The 24,987-nt window shown below is 34.4% G+C and overlaps 1 protein-coding gene and 1 long non-coding RNA gene across 3 annotated transcripts; one reads left to right on the top strand and one right to left on the bottom strand.

Annotated features, from left to right (window-relative positions):
• Positions 1-6,628: 6,628 nt before the first annotated feature.
• LOC110941009 (auxin response factor 5) lies at positions 6,629-15,738 on the bottom strand. 2 transcript variants are annotated; one of them, XM_022182608.2, is made up of 13 exons: positions 15,373-15,738; positions 13,851-13,963; positions 11,408-11,506; positions 10,996-11,052; positions 10,727-10,879; positions 9,975-10,059; positions 9,756-9,846; positions 9,530-9,694; positions 9,258-9,380; positions 8,747-8,822; positions 7,934-8,578; positions 7,535-7,725; positions 6,629-6,837 (listed from the first exon to the last, which is right to left on the bottom strand). In XM_022182608.2, exons 1-13 carry the CDS (start codon positions 15,452-15,454, stop codon positions 6,714-6,716), a joined length of 2,004 nt encoding a protein of 667 aa, XP_022038300.1. In that variant the 5' UTR covers positions 15,455-15,738; the 3' UTR covers positions 6,629-6,713. The 2 variants fall into 2 exon arrangements, with proteins under 2 accessions (XP_022038300.1, XP_022038301.1); XM_022182609.2 differs by lacking the exons at positions 13,851-13,963; positions 15,373-15,738 and adding exons at positions 11,971-12,168; positions 12,458-12,840.
• Positions 12,465-23,986, top strand: LOC118492227. Its single transcript, XR_004892660.1, has 2 exons — positions 12,465-12,601; positions 23,717-23,986. It is a non-coding gene; the product is annotated as an uncharacterized LOC118492227 (long non-coding RNA).
• Positions 23,987-24,987: the final 1,001 nt, after the last annotated feature.

Here is a 24,987-nt window from a genome sequence, read left to right as displayed (position 1 = left end):
GGTTTTGCATAGACTTTTTTTATTATAAGATGAGGTGGTGTGAGTGAGTATGTGAGACACGTATCTATATTAAAGTATAATAATAATAATAAAGATAATAATAAATAATAATAATAATAATAATAATAATAATAATAATAATAATAATAATAATTAAAGCATCAACTTCGTTCTTTATACGGCACTCGATTTTCGTATTTACAGCCGACATATGATTATAAAAATGTGGTTTTTTTAATTAACAGATAAAGAGGCGTGTCTCGACAATCATGGCGGTTCATTAGAAGGATGATGAAATGACACGTCTAAATCACGCGACGTTTAAACGAAAGGACATGACTCAACAATATACAACATATATTATAATTTTATAACGGACGCGACTTTTAAATGAAAAGACATGACTCAAGTTGCTTTTTGTAGGGTTATATAATTACCATGATAAATTTTTTATATATATATATATATATATATAGGATAATGCTAGGGAGAAAACCCTTTATTTTGAGAAAACTTTGGAAACCCATCACAAGGCCTACAATCAGCCACGTATACACAGACAACTTGACTATACTTTTTGCTTTTGAGGGTATAATTGTAACTTTACATTTAACCTCCCAACCCAAAAGCTCTTATCCCCATTTGATTTGACAACTCTAATTAATGCATCTCACATCATTGTTCAACCACCAATTTCTTTTAGCTTATTTATTTTAAAAGGGAAATTTTTCTAATCCTCTTCATCTTCTTAAACAAGATCTTTAGTACGAGATCCATCATTAATGTACCATGGAGCCTCGACCAACAATGCTTGAATTAATGTTACCAGAGTTTGGCATCGAGTTTGACAACGACAATGAAGAAAATGTTTCAGGTTTGTACAACGATTATGTCGTTGATGTTGTTATTTTCATGAAAGAAATCAAAGAATCAAGATGCTGTCAAAATATTTTCATTTTGGTTTTAGTTTTCTTTCAATAATAAGTTGGTTTTGATGATTAACTGCCATTTACTTTGATTTTCGTTCTTCACAATTGGTTTTATTTTTTCCAGAATTAAGAATGTTGCCAAAAGATTTTTAATTTTCAATACCATTGATTTTTGTTTCAAAAGAAAGAAGGACGTTTATAGGTAATAATATTTCAGTGCTATTGAAAAAGAAGTGTTCTAGGCAACCCAGGTTTAAATCTCTGAAATATTTAATCTTTTTTCCTTGCTTTTCACAATTTTCAAAAAAAAAAAAGACGAAAAAATATCAAAAATTATTCATAAAACCTGGATGTTAATAGGTTTTTGTGTAATGGTTGTTTAGAGATGAAACATGTTTTTTTTTTTTTTTTTGTGTTAAAATGGTTCTTAAAAGGGGTAAATGTTTATGTAATTTACAGGTTTTTATTTTTGTGTTAAAAAGTTATGCTTGGTTTGCATATGAACTGATTTTTGGTTGTGTTGTGATTTTATTTGAGAAAAATATTGCAATTTAGCTAAAAAGTTGTGATGTTGTTTGAGAAAAAAGATTTTCTGGCTATGAATGTGTTAATAGTTATGTGTGGTTAACGACTTAACGGTTATCTTATATTTTTGTTATTAGGATGGTGATGGATACAAGGGAAACAAGATCCAATTCTCGGGACCGTTGGTTTTGTCAAACGTGGATCAGATGCTTAAGGATCATGACCATGTTTATGTTACAGCACAACACAACTAACACGTGTTATAGTTTGAACTTCAGGACATGCATGTGTTACATGTGACATGAAACCCATGTACAACGTAACACGTATTAGTGCTATGTATTTTTGTTTACTAGTAATATGTAATGTGAGACTCTTCTTGTTTTCTCTAGTACACGATGTTAAAACGGTCTAGACTTAACACATTTTCTGTTGGAGGCGCCCGTATTTGTACCTTTACTGTTACAGTTACTATTGAAGTTTATGCATCCATTCTAGAAGTCTCAACACATGTTATAATAGAGGCTTAACCCACGTTATATCATGTTTACTCTGTTGTTATTAAGTTACTATTGGAGTTTATTCATCCACTGTGGAAGTCTTTACACACGTTATAATAGATGCTTAACACACGTTATACATTTCAGTCGATTAACACATGTTACAGTATGTATATACACATCATGGTGTTTTGGAAACTAATAGCTTATACATGACACCATGTTAGGTTAAACCAAGATTATAACAGAGGGTTAACACATTTTATCCCAGGTATACGGTGTTACGATATTAACTTGTATGTTCCATATTAACTTGTACACGTTTTTACTATCAGTATATGCACATCATAGTGTTTTGCAAACCACTTTCATATACATGAATACAAGTCGGGTTACAACAAGATTATAATGGTGGAGGCACCCGTATTTGTACCTCTACTGTTACAGTTACTATTGAAGTTTATGCATCCATTCTGGAAGTCTTAACACATGTTATAATAGAGGCTTAACACACGTTATATCATGTTTACTCTGTTGTTGTTAAGTTACTATTGTAGTTTATTCATCTATTATGGAAGTCTTAACACACGTTATAATAGATGCTTAACACACGTTATACATTTTCAGTCACTTTAACACATGTTACAGTATGTATATACATATGGTGTTTTGGAAACCACTAGCTTATACTCATGTATTCAGGTATAACAGAGGCTTAACACATTTTATTCAGGTATACGGTGTTACGATATTAACTTGTATGTTCCATGTTAACTTGTTCACGTGTTACGGTCAGTATATGCACATCATGGTGTTTTGCAAACCACTTTCATATACATGAATATAAGTCGGGTTATAATGGATGCTTACATGTTATCATATGTATACAAGTGGGGTTACAACAAGATTACGATATTAACTAAGCTCCCCATTAAACTCATCGCCCCCGTCGACTGTTTTCACCCTTGTCACATGTTAAGCAATTACATGTTCCGAACAGACAAATTGTAACACATATTAGATCAGTATATACACATCATGGTGTTTTGTAAACCACTAGCTTATACATGAATACAATATTATATATTCCAAAATTACTGGTACATGTGTTACCATAAATGGCTCGTTTCATATTACACGTTACATCATGGTGTTCTATTACAGCATGAACCACCAACACATATTATAAATGAACGAAGACTTCTTTTCCAAATGATGTGACTTATTCAATGTCCTCGCATTAACGTCGCCTTCATCCATCCAGCTTGTCAATTGAATATCTTTTATTGATCTGTTTCTGTAAATCAACACACGTTATATATCATTCTAACAGGTGCTTAACACATGTTATGTGTCTGTCTCTGTAATTCAAGCAACCCAACAAAAAAACAATTATTCTTAAGATCAAAAGCCCCAAACAAGCAACCAAACCAACAAGAAAACCCGTTCAAAATCTCATCCTAAAGTTTTAGATTTATTTAAAATACATGAACATTAACCATTACTAGAACACGTATTAACTTCGCCTACATCCATCCAGCTTTGTCAATTGAATATATTTATGATGTAAATCAACACACGTTATATAACATTCTAACAGGGGGCTTAACACATGTTATGGGCCTGGGTCTGTGAATCAAACAACCAAACAAAAAAACACTTACTATTCAGATCAAAAACCCAAACAAGCAACCCAAACCAACAAAAAAACAGCTACTGTTAAGATTAAAAGCCCCTAACAAGCAACCAAACTAACAAAAAAACCATTTCAAAATCTCATCCTAAAGTTTTTGATTTGTTTAAAATACAAAATCATATTAACAACCATTACTAAAACACTTTCAGCACACAAAAACATATTAATAACCATTTCAACAAAAAAATCAAGTGTGAAATGATATTTCAAGAACACTTACCGGATCTATAACCGTCCGATGAACATGAAGAAGATCTTCAAACCTTCTTCTCACACACACACTTGTGCTTGTGTCATCGTTCTCTCTCTAAAACAACATACCTCAAACTTCTTCTCTCTCACACACTTGTATGTGTGTTCTTGGTGTTATAGATGAACATGATGAAGATTGTTGTTTCTCTCTCTAAAACAAAAAATTCATCTCTCTAAAAACATTCATCCTGTCCTCGTTCTCTCTCTAAAACAACAATCTTCAAACATTTTCTCTTTCACACGATGTAGATCTGAACTTGAAGATCGAAAGTTGTGTTTGGTGTTCATCATGATCTTGATTGAAGAGAGAGGAGAGAGGAGAGAGATAAGATGTGTGTGTAAGAGAAATAAAGTTGATGTGAGTGAGAGAAAAGTCAGATTTTTAATCCCTTAAATGCCCTTCTCCTTTACCTTTTTTCTAATTTATGGTTTTATTTAAATGTAAAGGACACCAAAAAAAGCTCAACCATTGATCTACTTGGATGAAACAAAATCAATGGATGAGGTTGGGTTTCCAAGGTTTTTTAAAAAAGATGGGGTTTTTCATATAACCCATCCCTATATATATATATATATATATATATAGAGAGAGAGAGAGAGAGAGAAAGTATAATGTACTTCACGCCTTAACGTACATTAACGTACTTCACGAAATATATAACATGCGTAATTATTTTTTTGACCAAAATAACGTGCGTGATTTTGGATCCCATGCGTGATTATGTGGTCCCATGCGTGATTATATGTTCCATGCGTGATTATACCCCTGATCCAACGGTTACCGTTGTCTCCTACGTGAAGTATGATAAGCCGTGAAGTATGTTAACCTTTCTCTCTCTCTCTCTCTATATATATATATATATATATATATATATATATAGGGGACCGCTAGAATGAGAACCACCTCGAGTTGTAAGAACCGCGAGAACCACACCGTACGGGGCGAGGTGGACCAAATTTTTTTTTCAAAAACGTAGATACATGTATTATAAACACATTCGTAAAAAAAAATTAAAAAAAAATGCCGTGCGTGTAGTTTTTTACACCACAAGTTTGTGGTTTACGAGTTCCGTAAATTTACGGAACTCGTAAACCACAAACTTGTGGTGTAAAAAACTACACGCACGGCATTTTTTAAAATTTTTTTTTACGAATGTGTTTATAATACATGTATCTACGTTTTTGAAAAAAAAAATTGGTCCACCTCGCCCCGGATCAAGTAGTTCTTACAACTCGAGTTGGTTCTCATTCTAGCAGCCCCCTATATATATATATATATATATATATATATATATATATATATATAGTGGAGGGTTCAAATGAGAAGAATTTTTTTGTAAGAATAAAAAAGAACAAATTTCAACCAATAATAATGCTTCATTTTACTTCATTTAATTTTTGTATTTAATATGGGCGTAAGGGTAATTCTTAGTCTTCCTTTTTAATAGCTCACTAGATTAAATTTGTAACTTATTTAAAAAAATATATATTTTTTCAAAGAAGAAAAAAATTAATTTAAAGTGTAAGATAAATTATGAGGTGTGTAGGATGAATTACGAGTTGTGTAGGATAAATTTCAGTATGTGTAGGATAAATTTCTAAAACGTGTAGGATAAATTTTGATGTGTCTAGGCAAAAATTTTAGTGTGTAGGATGATACTCTATATGACTAATTAATTAGTCAAAAATAATAATAAATGAGATGAGAGAAAAACTATTTAATGTTTTACAATTGTACCCTTTATTCTTTTTCTTCTCAATTTAATTTTCTTCTCAAATGAACTTTCCCATATATATATATATATATATATATATATATATATATATATATATATATATATATATATATATATATATATATATATAGGCTAGGAGTTGGCTAGAAAGTCCAAATTTCCTAAAAAGTGTAGAAAGTCATAAAACACCAAATTGTCAACCATAAAACACACCAAAAATCCACAAATAACAAAATGAAGATTAATAAAACATCATATATGTGGGTTGTGTTTTGTGTTTTGGATGATAAGGCTCTGATTATCGAATAACAAATATTATTGTGTTTTATGTTGATTAGCATGTTGTGTTTTATATTCATAGTTCTACGATTGTGTGTTTTAAGTTTTTATGAACTATTATGGTTTGGATATGCTGTTTTAGTAATTTTCACTCTGTTATTTATGGGTTTTAGGTGTGTTTTATGGCTGAAATTAGAGTGTTTTATGTCTTTTTACACTTTTTAGGAAATTTGGACTTTCTAGCCGAACCCCACCCTATATATATATATATATATATATATATATATATATATATATAGGGTAAGGATACTGTAAAAAGGGTCTAAAGTGTGAGAAGTGTATTCTAACACTATATATAATACTATATAACACCATATAAACACCGTATAACAATATGTAACACCATATAATACCATATAACACTATGTAACACTATATGATATTATATAACAAATATAACACTATACATCTATTATAGACATGCTATCAGACAACCTATATTGTTATATTTGTTATATAATGATATATAGTGTTATATGGTATTATATGGTGTTACATATTGTTATACGGTGTTTATATGGTGTTATATAATATTATATATAGTGTTATAATACACTTCTCACACTTTAAGCACTTTTTACAGGATCCTCTACCTATATATATATATATATATATATATATATATATATATATATATTAAGCTGAAATTCTAACATCAATAAACTTATACTCATATATTGTAAAGCTATAACACAAACAAATAAGCCTCCCAAGGATCATAGTACAATGCCATCGATTATGCAATTAATGCCTGCAATGCGGCGGTACTGTTGTTCAGGAGTTGCATTCCCTCTTCACCCATACGCCTAACTTCACATGGCGAAAGAATCCTTATGCATCGAACTGACCCCACAAATTCCCTGCATCAAGATTAGGAGTGAATCAGGGTTCGGTTTTTGGGGGCCAAACCACCATGTCCGGTTGGTTGGATGTTGAAATCACCAAACATTCAAAAACATGCAAAGTAATATTGGCGGTGTACAAATCATCTCTACAGTGAAAAAAGCCGAAATCAACACAATTATGTGGTTTTGGTTAACGTTTCTGCATTTTAAGTAAAATAAAAGAACTATCGATGTTGGAGGTCTTCAACGTTAGTGGGACAGGTCGGTTGGGTAACTGGTCAAAACAGGTTTGGACAAAAATGGGTTCTTTTATGAGGTTGGGCTAAACACCCCTTTGTGCTAAATATGGTTATAAAATCTAATTTATCTCGATAACAATCTAGTTTTTGAACCAATTGATTTACGAGGTTTTATACATGTGACTTTGGACCCGTTCATTTTCTTTTATGTTTTTAATTTAATAAACATAAACCGTTCATAAATAAATGGGTTGAAATAGTCACCTTGTTAGTTTTCCAAAAAAAAGGTTTACATTATTTAAATAATTAGCATGTGGATTTTCTTTTTGCTAAATGATTAAATCAGTGTGTTAAATATAATTACAAAAGTAATTATTTTCTATCACTCATTATAGATTAAACATAACTAGCATCAACCCATTCATAAATAAGTTGCTCTATCAAATATGAATTAAAATTTTAAAGTAACTTACTCCCATGGATCATCACCAACAAGAAGAACATCATTCTCGAAATCTACATACACCAATTTCCATCCGGAACTCATAGAATCATTAAGCAGCCCCTCGAGCTCAAACATCCTCTCGATTTCAGAACACAATCCGTCATAGTTTTTGAATCTCGATACATCAATCGATCTTCCTACTGATCCTGCCTTTTGAATCTGCCGAAACAAATATTCAACAAAGTTTTCTCCCATATTGTTGTCATACAACAGTGTCGCATTCGGCCCATACACATACACATACACAGACAGAGACAAACACATGCGTGTGTACATACATACACCATAGATTAATAATATTAAACGTACATAAATTATATCATTGCAAAAGTAGTTTGTATCTTGGCCTAGAAGGGAATATTCTAACCTTTGTATAGGTTCTCACACGAGGAGGTGGGCCCACTTGTCGTCTTGAGCCATTCCGCATGATCCCGGTGTCATTAAACTCCCCATTGCTAGAAGAGGTCCCTCCTGAGGTGTCAAGAAATTCATAGCCCGAGCTAAATGTGTTGTTCACCAAATAACCCGAAGGATCGCTGTAATCACCATCTTTAAACCCGCAAAACTCATCCAAAACGACACTCGAGACTGATTGATCAACAACCGAACTTGCCCCGTTACAAACATCATCAAGCTGCTCGATTGGCAGCTCATTTACAAGAGTTTGAGGATTAATGGTGAGCTCAATAGGTGACGGTTCAGGTTTTACTATGTCTGAAGCTGCAATGGCTTTTTGGATAACTAGTGAAACGGGTTCGGTATTGTTTATGGTTTGAGATTTTGTTAACATGGATGGGTTTGAAAAGTTTGCATTTAAGGCTTCTGTGGCCCGAATAAAAGGATGGGCCACTGTATTATTCCATTCGGGCGGTTCTCCTATGAAGCTAGAGTTGAAGGGTCGTTTTAGGGTTGAAGCGAGTCGAGGGAAAATATAAAGACTTTCGGGGGTCTCGATGTCCCACGGACTCACTCGGTTTCGCTTATCACCACACCCTGGTTCATCCCACTCCACCTGATATGTATAATTACAAGAGAATGTGTGTATATATTATATATCATACTAAAAGTTTAAATTTCAATGTGTTTATTCATTGAAATAAACTCTTATAATAACTGATTTCTTTTAGTATGTAAAAGAATTCGAATGTTTAGAGGGTAACTTGGTAAATGATACACAAACCTGAAGAGTATTCCACTTCGAGCTAGGCCACCTTAATGGATCTACATCACTTATACCTGTAATAGTCCCCATATGCCTACATAAACAACAAGATGATCAACTTATATTTGAACGGCCTTTTATTATAACCGAAAGGTTGACTATAGACGCGACAAAATGGACCGGTCAGATAACAGGCCAGAAGGGTATTTTGGTACTCGTAGAAGTAGGTTGGATTGAGTTGCGGGTTGACTCATAAAACTCTTTTCTCCAATGATTTTGACCTTTCTCAAATTAGTTAGTGTCAATATGACTAAAAGGTATATTATCTCAATAATAATTTAATTTTATGCATAAAATGATTTAGAAGGTTTTAAATATTAAAAAATGGATTTAGGCAACTTTTGACCCGTTAAACATCAACAGTACCCAAGAATCGACCCATTTATAAGTAAATGGATCAAAATTGGCATCTCTACCTCATAAAAAACGTTACTTCCTAAAGTTCAAAACATCACATTTACACATATACCTGCGCTTTCTTGAATCCTCGGTTTCAAACATCATTCCAAACCTCATACCAACAGATAGTTGATTCCCATAAACCGACTTTCTGTATTTTACCAACGGGATGACGAATTCCGCAGGGCATGCCCTAGAGTTAACACGATAATCAGTTATCTAACAATGAAAACGTCAGCCCGTATGATGCCTACATGGCAAATCTATACTCGAAGAAATCAGACTATAACAGTTGACAGGTCAAAGTTGCCTGTTTTGTGTAACAATTACACATCAAACTACCTTGGGTTATAGGATATCGTAAACGGGCTATGGTTAGCAGCGGCATGAGCTGCAGCAGCAAGAACTCCTATGTGCATGCTATCAGTAGATAAAACCGAAGATGGTGAATCCGTTTGTTGACGGTTTGCGCGCCGTACTCCCAACAATAATTGTGATTCTCCGCCCCTGCCACAATAATATTATATGTACAGGATGCATAACAATGTGAGCATCAAGCAGCTCTCACCTGATAAATAGAACCGCATCGCCTGCTTTAAGCCTTTTTGCACTGACAAACATACTCCAACCTGTAGTCAAAAGGTGCCGTTTCGGCTGCCCTGCATAAAAAAAAAAAAGATAAATAGAAAAATAAATTTCAACATATTAAGCTTTTGTACTATTGATTGTTAATTTTCATACGTGGCAATATGGCATTATGAAAGTTGTAGAAATGCGATGTGATCACCTCGATATATATGACGGAATGTCCATGTATTATCGTGCAAATCTCGAACAACAAGCTCTTGAGTCGGAGGTTGCATTGAAAAATCCTGAAAAACGATATTAATTTAGTTAACAATTCTAAGATCTCATCAAGAAATTTTAAAAATAGTATAGAACTATAGGTGGAAATTTTTGCCAACTTACTTATGTATGCACAATTTGGGTTGTGTTTTTAGTTCTAACGGGTCAAACAGGTTGAGTAAAAACATAGATTGTAAAGGAAATAGGTCAAACGGGTTGAAAGACCCAGAAGTGTTTGATGCACAGAACCTCCTAAATCGTTGTATTAGAAAATATACAATTAATGAATTAATACAAGTTTTGTGGTGATATTTGGCGCACTAAATGTTTATGAAAAAACACTTCGGAAAAAAGTGCTTCGGGACCCCGAACCGTTTTGACCTGTACCCAAGCAATATTTTGACCCATTAACATGTTCATTATACCATGTATTCACACAGTAACAATATTCAAAAGGTAAACATTTGGACAAATGAGTTTCGGGTCAACCCAACCCGACCCGTTTTGACCATACCAAAACTAGTGTTTGAATAGTTATCAAACTGTCTGACCTGCCAATTCTATCATTTTACCACACTAACTATATTAAAAAAATGAACATTTTGGACAAAAGTATGACCATATCATAATTATTGTTTGACCCGTTACCCGACCCGCTTGACCTCCGATTTTGCCACGTGTAATAAAACTCACCAATTGTGGAAAAATCTTTTCTGCTGCTCTACGGGGCGCCGAGAAGCCGCCATGTGTGCTGGTATCACTAGGGGTCAAAGTCTTGCAAAAGAACTCATTTGGATGTTTGCTCGGTCTCGATCCAATATCTGGCATGGGAAAAGCGTCATTTTCCTGAATCATAACATTCATCCATCACATTAGTCACCAAAAACCATTTCTTGATATATACAAGCTCTTTTATTATACATATATATATATTTTTTTTTTGCAAATTTACGAAAACTTACGGAGTTCAAAGGTTGAAGGCTCATTTGGGCATAGATCTCATCGGTATCTTTGTCAGCCTATTTCATGAAAACGAAAACTAAGAATATAGGTTGATCTAGTGGGTCAAACACGTAAAATGTAAAATGGGCTTAAAGAGGAAACGGGTCAAACATATAGAAAGTCACCCAAAAGTGCACTTTTAGTGCATAAAACCTTTTAGAACTTTATATTAAAAATCTATTATATATTTACTGAAACACTGTAAGTCTTTAATCATACCTAACACGCTAATTATCTATAGAACAATTAATATAAAAATTAGGAAAAAAGTGTTTCTAGTTGACCGACACCAAAAGTACCCGTTTTGGCCCATTACTCAACCCGCACATTTTGCCACCTTTTAAATTTCTTATACAAATTTAGATGATATACATGTAGAGTGGAATTTAGAACTTGGCATAATAACTGAGAAGGAAGATTCGGGTAGTCAGGAACTTGAGTTGTTGTCGTTCTATTTGATGTGGCCGCGACCTAATGAACAAAATTTGAGTGTGTTATAGCAAATAAAAAACATGTAACATGTATGCAACAAATAGCACAAGAATGTAAACCGTTTTAATATTTTGTTTCTTTTCGTTTTTGTGGGTTTCATTTCGACCATAGATGTGAATCCTCTTAAGAGTGTAACTACAAAGAGAAGGGTATAATGGTCTTTTTATAAATTATTTTAATGAAGTTAATAAATGGTAATATGAACTTTAAGCTTTGTTATTTATCTATCTATCTATCTATCTATATAAAGCATTTCCTATCTACAAAATGGTAAATGTCCATCAAATTTTAAGATGGCATCAGTGGCGGACCCAGGAATTTTTTCATGGGGGTGCGGATTTTTTTTAAAATTTTTGGCGTCTAGATATATACATAAAAAAACCGGTTCGGGTCGGGCCGGGTCATGTAAAAGAAAAAAAGAACATCAAACTTAAATTTAATACCCGTTGGTTGACATGGTCCTCTTAGTAGGTATGCCCTTCTAACATCATCTCGTTGATTCACGTTGTATGATGCTATCGCCTTGCGATCATGAGGATCCGAGGGAAGATCATTCACATCAACAAAATCGGAAGATGATCCAATTTCAATCGTTTTCCTCTTGTTGAGAAATCGCGCCATAACATCCTTACTCATTGTGCCTATCACATATAAAATAAATAATATTCTTTAATCACATACACAACTTTAATATTTAATGAAATCAAAAATAAATAACAAATAATAGAATCAACAATAGTGCAACACAGCTTTATCATTTAATAATGAAACAGAGAATACAGTCGCTTTTTTTAATGAAATCAACAATTCTTATAGGCTATAATTGCCATTTGCCTTGCCGACTGCCATAACATATACAACAACAACTTTATCAAAACTCAAAAGAGGGCCTTATCAAAACTCTTGAAGAGTGAAATCAAGGACTGGTACCTGGTCTGCAATCTGTCAACGGCGAGATGAAAGGTCGGTTGGTCGCTGCAAGCCTGCAACAGAGGACCTTATCGAAGCCTGGTCTGAGTAATTCTTGGTCGCTGCAAGCCTGCAACAGAGAGGGGAGGGCGGAAGAGATGAAAGGTCGGTTGGGTTTATTTGGGTTATGTTTTCTTTAATTGATTTAGTTATTTGGGTTGGGTTTTACCATAAACTTATTCAATTGGGCTTGATGTTGGGTTATAGAAATACAAGTTTTATTTAAAGAGATTAGTGGGCTAAATTGTTTACATAATTGGGTCGGGTTTAAATCCGTGTTCACAATTTTTTTATATAAATTCCTAACATTTTTTTTTCTAAGGGGTGCGGTCGGAATTTTCCAAGGGGTGCGGTCGAAATTTTCTAAGGGGTGCGGTCGTGATTTTTCGCGAAAAATAACACTAAAATTTTTTTTTTCAAGGGGTGCGGCCGCCCACCCACGGGCTAAAGTAGGTACGCCCCTGGATGGCATATGAAGAGCCAAGTTAAAATGCCTAATTTTTTTTTTTTGTCATTTTCTTCAATTCATACCCCTCTTCCCATGATCAATGGCATTTACGTCTAATAAATTTATATTGTATATTAGATTACTTATAAATAATAAAAATTAAGCTTATGGATAATAAACTCATCACATTCGTCAAGAACATACATTCAAAAATACATTCTATTTTATTTGTGTATTTGGACTAAAGGACTAATCAGTGAACCAAAATTAATCAAATTTAACATAAAATGTGTTTTGTAATTTTAGAAAACTTAGTTAAAATTTAGATGTAAATAGTTGACTCGGCCGCAACACGTGGGTTTCCCACTAAATAAAAAAAATGTTGCAGTATACTATATAATGTTTATCATAAGGGTTTCTCGTGCGTTGCAGCCGCGAAACGCGAGTGCTTTTATATATACACACACAACGTATATACAATTTTTTAACGTTTTCTGATTGAATTATGCTATCGGCCCATATTGTCGACTTCGCTGCAACGCGCAGGTTCCCTACTAGTAAATGAATATATTTAAGATCAGGTTTTTTTATTTAGTCCTTTTCTCAAAAATTATAGAAAAATATAGGTTTTAAGAAAATAGTATAAATGTCACAAATTTGAAAATGGGTATGTTTCATGTTATGATTTTTTTCAAGAATATATTTTCTCCTAACAAAATCTTGGAATCCTACAAGATCCATTCATTCTTACTATATAACATATGGCCCTAACTTCATTCGGGTTTAAGCCTTATCATTGTTGAAAGAACACATTTAGTTTTAGACCATCAAGGAACGAAGAAATGGTTAATATATTAAAAATAATTGAAATAAAAATGAAAAAAATAGCTTATGCGGAAACAAAACCTGTTCACTATGCCCTTGTGGGAAATAATAAACGAGGCTTCCAACCTGTGGTAAGGTTACCAAGGGGCCAGCACATGCATGCCATAATTCTGAATTTATTGTCTTTTTCACCCCTACAATATGAATAAAAACACAACTGTTACAAATACAGACGATACTACAACAAATTCAAACACAATTCTCTGCCATAAATGTCATCAAGTAAATGTAAATCCCAAAATAAACCACAATTTTTTTTTATAAAATTAATTCTAATATCACAAATATATCTATTATTTTGTGTATCTTTGTACATCAGTGTCAATGTATGGACATCCAGATTTTTACTTCTACAGCCATGAGACACAGGGTAAATCGGAAAAAAAAATTAACTTTAAATGTACAAACCAGACTAGCTTTGTACCTTTACAAAAATGTGTAATTCTGGAAAAAAAAAAAAAAAAAGAGCTTTGACAAAAATACAGAAGATACCCCTACAAGGGTACAAGATAAAGTATATACCAGAATATAAAATAGATACACAAAAAAACTACTTGTCAAAAGTTTCTCAAAGAAAAACTTAGAAATGGGATATAGATATTTTACTTTTTTGAACGGAAATATCGTGGTGTGTGTCTAAACTTAGCCCCTCTCCTTCTGAACATACGGAAAGAAATTATAACGGTGGGCCCCTCCCTAAGTTTGTGAGAGAGGGGTGTGTGTCGCATGAATCATAGTAAAAATAAATAAAGTAGATACATTTATATGGCTATATTGGTAAAACTTTTACATTTACATGGAAATTAGCGTGTAAATATACCATAAAATGAACATGTTTATGATTTTTCTCTTGTAACGTTGTATGATTTAGAGAGCAAACTGCAAAAACAAATATTAAAAAATAATGTTCTTATTATTAACTAATTGGTGTTTCCTTACACTTTGGCCTTACTTTATAATAAATTAACTAATTAAAGCATACTTGTACATTTGATAACATATTGCTAGACTTATATTTTTTTTTTCAAAACTCATGGGACCCATGTTAAAGTTAACTCACAGGATCAGGTAATAAACAGATGATTAAGACTATACGGTGTGGAAGAGCTTGAAAATTGGACGTTATGCGACACGTGGACGACATGTAAGCACGCGTCATAAATGAGGTGTGATGCAAAAACGAAAGGTGTGGGACAAGGCGTGGAAGAGCGGCGTTATTCAACACGTGGCACACACTTTTATACTTAAAAATTATATAAAACCTATTCAATTTAAACAAAAAACACTAATATTAATTGCATCCAATCACACACGGCCACGTCGTCTCCCACTATGCCCTCCACGCCGGTAAAATTATTGCCGCCCCTTCAACAACGCCAGCCTCCACGTGACCACATCGTATCCGGAATGGTGTGTCCGGCGTGGAATGGCTTCCATGTCACTTTTCCGCCCCCCTTGCCACTTTTCCACGCCCACACTCACACTGTATGGTCTAAAAGTAGAAAAGTAGTTAAAATGTGTTAAACTTGTTAAACAAACTAACCAGTTTGACCCTGCATTTCCTTCAACGATGTCACCTCCTCAAGTAAACTTCCTGCCCCAATCTTCTCTTCAATAATATTCATATCACACTTTGAAACAACACTTCAATGATCAAAACAAAACCCCACCTCAATCAAACCAAGATTTTATTTCCACTCAAAAAACAAAGAAACCCACTTGAGATTCTTATATTTAGAAGAAACCCATTTGGAAAAACCATACATTTGTCAGAAACAAGGGGAAGAAAACAAGAAATTTGAAGAATTGGGGGCAAAATAACAGAGGAATATGAAGAACAGTCGGATTGATAAAGAGGGCATGCCCCAAAAATCCAAAACCAAAGAACAAAAACCTGCAAAATCAAAGTGGGGCTACCTACAACAGCAATAGCATAAAAGAGATTTAGAAGAATAAAAAGCTGTTTTTTTCACGCTTATCAAAGTAAACAAGTGCTCTGTTTATTGAGTGCCACCTTTAATATATACACAGTAAGATGAGAAACCGTCACCATATATAAATCAATAAATCAAATTCGGGTCGTATATATTTTGATTATTGACCCGTTGACCTTTCGTGAATAGACTCCATGGTATGTAATAAAGTCGAGTTAAATGCCTGGTTGTTCTGCGTGGTTTGTCATTTTTAGCTGAGTTGGTCATAAAGCTTCAATAATTACAGAGTTTGTTTCAATGGTTACAATTTTTAAACTCGGGTGGTCGTTATCAATAATCTCTGTTAAGTGTGTATGAAATTACTAAATTACCCTTAGATAAAAATAAAACAATTAAATAAAAGTAAAAAAAAATGAAAGATGGGCCCACTTTATTCTCTTTCTCTCAAAACCCTTCTTCTTTTCTTCTCGCTTTAATGGTTGTTTGTTTTTTTCTTAAAAGCTCTTCTTGGTCTCTTTTATTTGCGCCGCGCAGACACGTGCATAACTTTTGTTTTGCAGAGTGTTTGTTTTTTAGAAACATCTGCTTGTCCTCTTATTCCAGCAGACCTGGACTTCCCTCTTCTAACCTCTTCATACCACTTCCAAACCATAGTTCTCCTTCCCTTCTCACCTCTTACCCCTCTCCTCCTCCCAAAACGGCTTTCACCTCTCTCTTCCACCCCACAGCGCCGCCGCCACCCTCTCCTCCACCCCACAGCTCCGTCACCTCCCCCACCTCCGGTTGACCCGACGTCACCTCCCCCACCTTCGATTAAGCCCCCTTCACTGCCGACAACCCTAAATCGTCGCCCCTGCTGCCTCCACGTCGTTGTTGCCTCCCAGCCGACTGACTCCAATCTCCTTCACCGACTCCAATCGTCGCCCCAATCTCCTTCGTCGACCTCCACGCCCCTGCTGCCTCCATGTCTCTGCCGCCTCCCAGCCGACTGACTCCAATCTCCTTCACCGAGTCAACACCTCCACGGTTTGTTCATTATTTTAATTTTTGTTAAAGAATTGTTCTTTTTAGGTATGTTTAATGTTTGTTTAAGCATTGTTTTTTCGGTCCACCTCTTCTGCTATAGATGTCTGCAAATGTGGTCCGCAGACTGCAGACGTTTTACCTCTAAAAAAACAAACAGCACCTTAGTTCACGAGAAACACAAAGACTCACCACCACCATCTATCTTCAACACTGTGAATTAAAATATGAAATTTTATTGAGACAACAAAAATGGGATTTTAATGGTTGGATCATATCGAAAACAACCATAATGGCTGATCTACAGCTACAGATTTTGTTTTTGGGTGTGTGTGCATAAATGGCAAAATTACAACCAAATCCGGAAATTAGCGGACTGTTATATGGCATTGGTTTCATCTGTCACTATTTGGAATCGCAAGATCGTCTTCGACGTATTCGTATTTAATAAAAAATGGTCGTCATCGAGGACCAACTCGCCAAATTTAGATGAAGAACTGAAACCGAAACCAATACATTTCCAAGTAGCCTTGTTAACCGGTGGTGATTTAAGGTGGCGACAGCGGCGGGTTATTGGTTGTGGTGACCGGTGGTGATTTAAGGTGGCGACGACGGGTAGTTCAGGTTGGTGGGGGATGGGGTTGTTGGTTGTTATGAGTGACGTGACCGAGGCTCGTGTGGTGGTTTACGAAGCAACATGTTCATTGCCGGAGGTTGGGAGGGTGTTTGATGGTGGAAGTACAGGGTAATGTGGTTGGGTGGTGGTGGTGGTAGAGGTATGGTGGTTTGGTTTTTTAGAGAGAGTGAGAGGGAGAGAGGAGGAAGAAGGACCATTTGTGTTATTTGTTTTAATCTCAGGAGTAAACTAGTCATTTCACACACGTTTAACTAAGAAACTTAACAGATGTTTGTGATAAAGACCACCCGAGTTTAAAAATTACAGCTACTTGGACCAACTCTATAATTATTGAAGCATTGGGACCAATTCTGCAAAAAATGACAAACCACAAGGACCAACCAGGCATTTAACTCTAATAAAGTCAGACCTTTTTTTGTCAATTCAACGCAACATCAACAAGGAGGTTTTATTCCTACATTATAATAACATCATGGTATGGCATGAGATAAATCCCTCTCAATCATTATTTAATCAATTTTTTATGTTTTTATATCTATAACACTCAAATAAAACACCATGGAATGAGACAAAACCCTCTCAATCATTACTTAATCATTTTTTTCTGTTTTTATGTTTATAACACTCAAATAAATAAATAAAAACATAACATTTAAGCTAAATAAAAAATACATTAAAAAAACTTAACATTTAAATATTAAAAGTATATGGTTCCAAATATAAACCACTAATATTTTTATTATTAAAACGAAAGGTACAGAAATTAAAGTAATCCAAGTCGGTCTCTCAAAATCCTCTAAGCCGCAACGTTAACAAACGACCTTTGGTACAGTGCTTGGAACTCGATTTGTGTCGCGGCAAGTGTTTCATCCTCAAGCACACCCTCTTTGTGGTTCAACACAACAACATAGCATCTCTCAAATTTTGTACACTTGATTTGTAGATGCATAAACCTTCTTAAAATTGATTTCTTCCATGAACATTTTCACCCACACTTTCATATAATGTGGACCTAACCCTACTCCAACATTGAGGCGAATCTGAAGGAAATCTTTAGTCAACCGTATCCATCCAACTCGTGACCAAAGCGATATCCTCAAGCTCTGTCCAATAGCGTGCATTTGAGAGGATAGAGAGTTTGAGAGTATAGAAAGGTTGAGAGTGACATAAAATAAGTGTGTGTGTGTGTGTTTATATAGATGTAAAATATAAAAAAAATGAAATTTTATTTTTCAAAACATAATCTTATCGTTACAAACGGTTAAAGAATTAAGGCCCACCAAAATTTTCTCGTTATCATCTGCTATCGCACTCGCGAGGATTCAATAACGCCCCCAATAGCGGTGTCACACCCCAACCGATGGCGGAAACATCGGAGTGGGACGAAAACGAGATTGCAAGAGATTTCATAACGCTATTTGTAACAATATTTAATAATCAAAGTTTAATTTCATACTAAAACAAAGTACAATGTTTGGAAGCAAAGTTACAACACTTGAATCAAGGGAAATGAAATACAACAAATACTAAAATTAAAAATGGGTTTCTAGTCTCCATACTAGATTTCATTCCTCCTCCTCATCATCATTAATTTCCTACAACACGTATTAAAAGTATTGGCGAGCATACAACTTTAAGTACTAGCATACCTATAAAAGTTTAAACGAATCCACATGGCATAATTGTTATCTTAAAACTAACATACGATACTAGCATGCAACTATAAATGTCAACCCAGAGATTCCCGTTAGCGTAATCTCATCGTAGCAACGATAAGACCGTTTTGTTTAACTTAACATGACCTCAAGAATACGGGCGGTGTGTTAATCTTATAGCGCTATACATGTTAAGGGAGGCTCGTACGAAGTTAATGACAAGTATAAAGCATAAAGAATCCTAGCATATATGAGTTCAAGTAGAACGTATTAAGCATGTATGTTGAATTGTTTGTTTGTGATTTAAGCATAAAGTATGTGATTGCGTGAGTTTAATAGCATATACATATTGCACCAAAAAGTGTGAAAAGTAAAAAAAGGAGTCATGTATACTCACGGTTTTGCAAAACGTTCCTAGAAACCGAGAGTTTGACGAGTGTTTGAGTTTGGAACACCAAAGTTACCCTACAAAGGGAAAACGGAGGTGTGTGAGTAGTTGGATTTGGCGAAGGATTCGGATTCCCTTGATAGTTGTTACCATATCCATTATCCCCTTGATAGTTGTTACCATCGTATGATAATTTTATAAAATAGCCCTAAATTAGAGATAAAATACATACAACGTCAACAACTGCATCAAAATACAGAGCTTCATCCTTATTTCTATTAATCGCGCAAACAAGCTTGCCTTGAACGAGTCTAGAACACTCGTAATCCTCAACCGGCTTTGAAACCGGACAGAATCTACGAAGAAACTGTTTGATTTCATGGTGAGTGGAGAAATTAGCGATGGAGAAAACTTTGTCGTCGAAACTTTGAACAAGAAAGAAGGATGAGATATCGGCAGTTAGCTCGAGGAAGTTTCTCTCAATCATTCAACACGTGACCCAAATCGATTTCGGAGAACGTATAATCCAGAGGTTGGTCTCGGGTGGGCATAAGATCCGTGGGCCCTATTGTGACAACTGTCAAAAATTCAGGTATCCGTATAATTAATTAATCATGATTAGTGCTTAATGACTGTGCTGAATTTCAATTAACTGCTTTCTGATTTCTAGCTTATACATACGTGTGTATCTTGCATTGTTTAATGTCATATCATTACTGCCTGAAAGCTGTATTGCCTTAAATGATTCATTAAATGTAGTTAGCATAGTTATCTGATAAATCAGGAAAATGCTGACATAACTCAGTACATAGACAAACAGTGCATTTAGACACAGAATGAGCCAGAAACTAAGTACTACACTAGTGCAGTGTGTAGGAGAGTAACGATCATAAAAATGCCTTCGTAGTGATAGTTTAAGTGCCGGAAAGTGCCTAGAACTGACCTAAACTGCAGAATTATGCAGAAAATCAGCAAAATTCAGCAAAAATCAGCAAAGTAACACACTAATATTATGCAGAAAATGGTAAAATGGTCCTGAATGCTTTCCTAAGTGTCGGGAATCAAAAGTGTCACAAAAGGTAACATAAAGCACACTAAACTGCATAGTTTAGCACTTTAACGAACCAGTAACCAACCGAACAACCAGAAACTACCCGAAACACCAAATTTACACTAGAAGCATTGTTTTAACATTACCAAGCTAGTTATGGTCCCCGAACATCATAACACCTCCTAAAAATATCTAATAACTGAAAACGTAACTAATACTTGGAATTCAACTAGTAAGTAACTAGTTTGGTTAAAGCCTAACCTAGAACCCCCCCCCCCCCACCTATAACCGGATTCTAGTGGCCCCACATGAAGATTTTAATTGCTTATTAAAATAGATTATGTTGGATCTTGTTTATACTTTATTAAACATATTACACATGAGATAAAGCCTTATGATGGATTTATAAGTAAACCATAAGCACCTTAACCATTCATTCTCATTCACCACACCAACACCATTCTCTTCTCTTTCTCCCTCCATACCAACGACCAAGAACCACCACACACAACCACCCATTTTCACTTCAACCTCTTCCATTCTAAGGTGTCCATTAGGTGTCCCTAGCATCATTAGGAAGCTTGGAGCTTTCGGAAGTTGAAGGACCTTCACCGTTTGCTTTTATCCACTTGTTTTCTTCACTTAATCATCCCTAGCCTTGTGCTAGTGATAAGAGTCTTGATCTATCCATTTTACTTTCATTTTTAGTGGTTAAAGAAGAATCATAATCAAAAACATGAAAAACACTAAAGAACATAAGAAGTAAACATGAACATAAGCTTGTTTAATGAAGTAAACTTGATGAATATGAGTTGTTATGCTTGTTGATCATTGATTGTTTGTAGAAATGATGTGGATCATCATAAGATCTTGCTAGATCATGGTTAAAAAACATAATCTAGCAAGATGAGAAAGTAGAAATGATGAAGGATGATAGATCATCCACATAAAGATCATGAACTTGAAAGAATACTTTGATTTCTTGAAAAATAATGATCAAAGTAAGTTGTTAATCATGTAGATCTAAAGATTTATGAATGATCTTTCAAAGAAACCAAGTTAAAATATAAGTTTTAGTAAATCTTGGTTCTTACATAAACAAATCTTATTTTTAGTGGTTAAACAAGTGTAGAAACACTTGTGTAACAAGAAGAATGCATAAAGAAATATTTTTGGAAAATATGATTTGAAGTTGTAAACATGTAACTTCTTTAAAAATAAAGTTTTTAAAGAACTAATCACATTTTAAAGTGTAACAAGACTTACTAAGAACACTAGTAAATTACTACAAATTTTTACAAATAATCAAGTTCATGAAGTAGTAGAAAGTGCATGATTTTTGGCAAATTGGTAAGTAAAGATTATTTGTTGATGATTGTGAATTGATTGTGATGATTTTTACAAAAGAAAATGATATGTTTGAAAGGATGGAAACCTCCATTTTAGGGGAAACTATGGCAAAATTTTCTAAAATTAAAAACACTTAGGAAAATATTTTTACACAAATATTTACAAGTGTATTTTAAACCATGAAATTTTTACATAAACTTTGCCATAGTTTTTGTTACAAAAATATAAATATTGGAGGTTGGTTTTCATAAATAAAAGTGACTAAATATGTATTAGGAAAATATATATTTAGAAGTCACATGTGTGTGGTTATTTGTATACTTTGTGTATTAGTTATATTATTTTAGGACTTGAGATAATATAACACACAAAAATACCAAGAATTTCCGTCCAAAATATTACCAAAATTCCAACAAATGAATATACACATTTACACAAAATATTGATGAAACCGAACTATGGAATAAGACTTAAAAAATATTCCGGAATTTATTCCCAAAGTATATTTTGGTAAATAATATTTTGGATACCAAGGAAACAAAAATATGATTTTTATAATTACTACTAGAATATATCATATTTTTGACAAGGAAAAATATATTATTTTTGACAAGTATGAAATATATATTTTTCTTGAAATTTTAGAAGATATATTATTTTTAAGAAATATATATTTTCTCACAAACACAAAATACAATATTTTGGGGTGAAAAATATAATTCCTCAAATAAATATGAGGAATATCATTTTTGGAGAAAAATGAGTTTATATATGTATTTTTTATGTTGGACATGAAAATATATTATTTTTGAAAATTTATGGAGGAAATACAAATATTTGCCAAGGAAAAATTATAAATAATTTTTTTTTCTAAATAATACTTATTACAATATATGTATTTTGGAAATATATATTGGTGGACTTTTATTAAAGATGATATTGCGGAAAATTAATACGAAATTGAGTATAAGGATACTTAATAAATACAATAAAAATACGTATTCTCGTACGTATAAATTCACACCGGAATACGACCCTAATACATAGAAAAATATACAAGTATAAGATACCCCATCCTTGGGAAGGAAATACAAGCATAAATACTTGGGAAGTATTAAGTTGATATATATTGTTTTAAAAATTATTCCAAAATTTAATAAATAAAACTTAAGTTAAAATATTAATTATTCTAACAAATAATTATAAACTTGGAAAAATATCAAAGACACAAAGAATCGTAACTCAAAGACATTAATACTAAGTCAAGGCACGACCCGTTCGTCTAATAGACATTAGTACGTTGTAGGTAGTCGTGTGTATCCGAAGAGCTTGAGTTACGGTGATTGAAGACGCAAACCCGTGAGTTCATGTCCCCCTTTTCTTTTAACTATTTTCGGTTTATAACTTCGGGGGTGAAGTACATGTTACAACTGTTTACAAACGTTATTATTTGGTATGGTTAGCTAAGGAAGGGTACTTCTAGATCATGTGAGTGGTGGGTAGGATGCTTAAGGCCATCAATCCTCTTGTAGGACCGAGGGACATGAGTGATAGATCTATTTGGGTGTATCGAGCCCCTTCCATGAGTCCGTCGTGTGGACCATGGGTTGACTATGTCTTACAGCCGGAGGCCTGGTGCAAAGTCTGCTAGGTTTGAGCTTGTCCTGCATCACGTCACAAATATTAATGTATTAGCTACACATTAATTGATTTGTTTCCTTGTTGCTTTCATACCGGGTTTTTCAAGTACATACAAACATACTTACAAATGTTTTCAAAGGTTTATTCACAAACACACACATGAACTCGCTCAACTTTTGTTGATGTTTTCAAACTACATGTATTTCAGGAAATTAAGTATGGATCTGGCGGGCGTTGGAGTTTACAAGTCAAGTCTCTAATAAAAGGTGTCATCCGAGGTCAAAGGGTTTGGGTTATGTATTTTATCTTGGATAAGATACATGGCTTGAAACCTAGTTTGGTTATGTCTTTTGTGAAGTCCAATATGGAACTTTAAGCTTTGGTAGTCATGTGTTCTAAACTTAAAATCTTAGTTTGATGTTAAACAATGACGGTTGTATTATTTTGAAAATTTTCTATGGATGAACATCTTGGTTTATCATATAGTTGTTTGTTATTGTTGAATGCAATGATATTAAGCAAGTCAAACCAAATCACGCTTCCGCAAAAGTCAGGGTGTGACAGTTTGGTATCAGAGCTTCGATTGTAGCGAACTAGGATTCCTTCTCGAGTCTAGACTACAATCATTAGGGCTCCCACGAAAATATTTTTCCAACATGTTTTCATTGCATACACGAAACGTCCAGATCCAAGAAACAAACATTTTTATAAAAAAAGAGACACGAAGCACATTTCAAGGTTTATGTTTGTGGTTCAGTCTGAGAGACTGGGTGGTTCAGTCTGAGAGACTGGGTGTTTCAGTCTGAGAGACTGGGTGTTTCAGTCTGAGAGACTGGGTGGTTCAGTCTGAGAGACTGGTTGGTTCAGTCTAAGAGACTGGGTGTTTCAGTCTGAGAGACTGGGTGTTTCAGTCTGAGAGACTGGGTGGTTCAGTCTGGGAGACTGGGTGGTTCAGTCTAGGAGACTGGGTGGTTCAGTCTGGGAGACTAGGTACTTCAGTCTGGGAGACTAGGAGGTTAGTCTGAGAGACTAGGTGGTTTAGTCTGGGAGACTAGGTGGTCTAGTCTGGAAGACTAGGAAGGATAGAAAGGATTTGTGAGGACTGATAAGGATACACGATTACATGATTATGATGCATTGACTTTTCCTGCATACTTAATGTTAGTGGTTAATATATATGCATATGTTGTGAATGTTTTGTTACGGACACTATGTCTTCACCTAAGAGCGGATTACCCGACGATCATGATCCCATGACAGTAGTCTCCGATGACGAGATTATGTCAGAGCCGGAGATCTTCACCTCAGATTCAGAGAGTGACCCGAAGATGATGTCCGAAGACGACTTGCAGCCGTTCGCGTTGCCCGACTTGGGAGATGATTTACCGACTGCTGATGGCATTCTAGACGAGGATCCTTTGGTTATTCCCACTCCTGTCCATGGTCATCTTATCATCGATTATCCCGATGGTGAGCATG

The sequence above is a fragment of the Helianthus annuus genome, chromosome 5 (assembly GCF_002127325.2).
Source record: "Helianthus annuus cultivar XRQ/B chromosome 5, HanXRQr2.0-SUNRISE, whole genome shotgun sequence".
Classification (NCBI taxonomy): domain Eukaryota; kingdom Viridiplantae; phylum Streptophyta; class Magnoliopsida; order Asterales; family Asteraceae; genus Helianthus; species Helianthus annuus.
The sequence above is the reverse complement of the archived record's forward strand: the minus strand, read 5'-3'. Positions and strand labels throughout refer to the sequence as shown.

What these genes read in the sequence shown, in the direction of transcription:
- LOC110941009 (XM_022182608.2), bottom strand. Translation starts at nt 15,454, where the DNA reads ATGAATATTATTGAAGAGAAGATTGGGGCAGGAAGTTTACTTGAGGAG. An exon ending in ATTCCGTCATATATATCGAG is followed by an intron (nt 9,847 to 9,974) that starts GTGATCACATCG and finishes TTTTTTATGCAG; the next exon opens with GGCAGCCGAAACGGCACCTT. An exon ending in GTGTGAGAACCTATACAAAG is followed by an intron (nt 7,726 to 7,933) that starts GTTAGAATATTC and finishes TTGTTTCGGCAG; the next exon opens with ATTCAAAAGGCAGGATCAGT.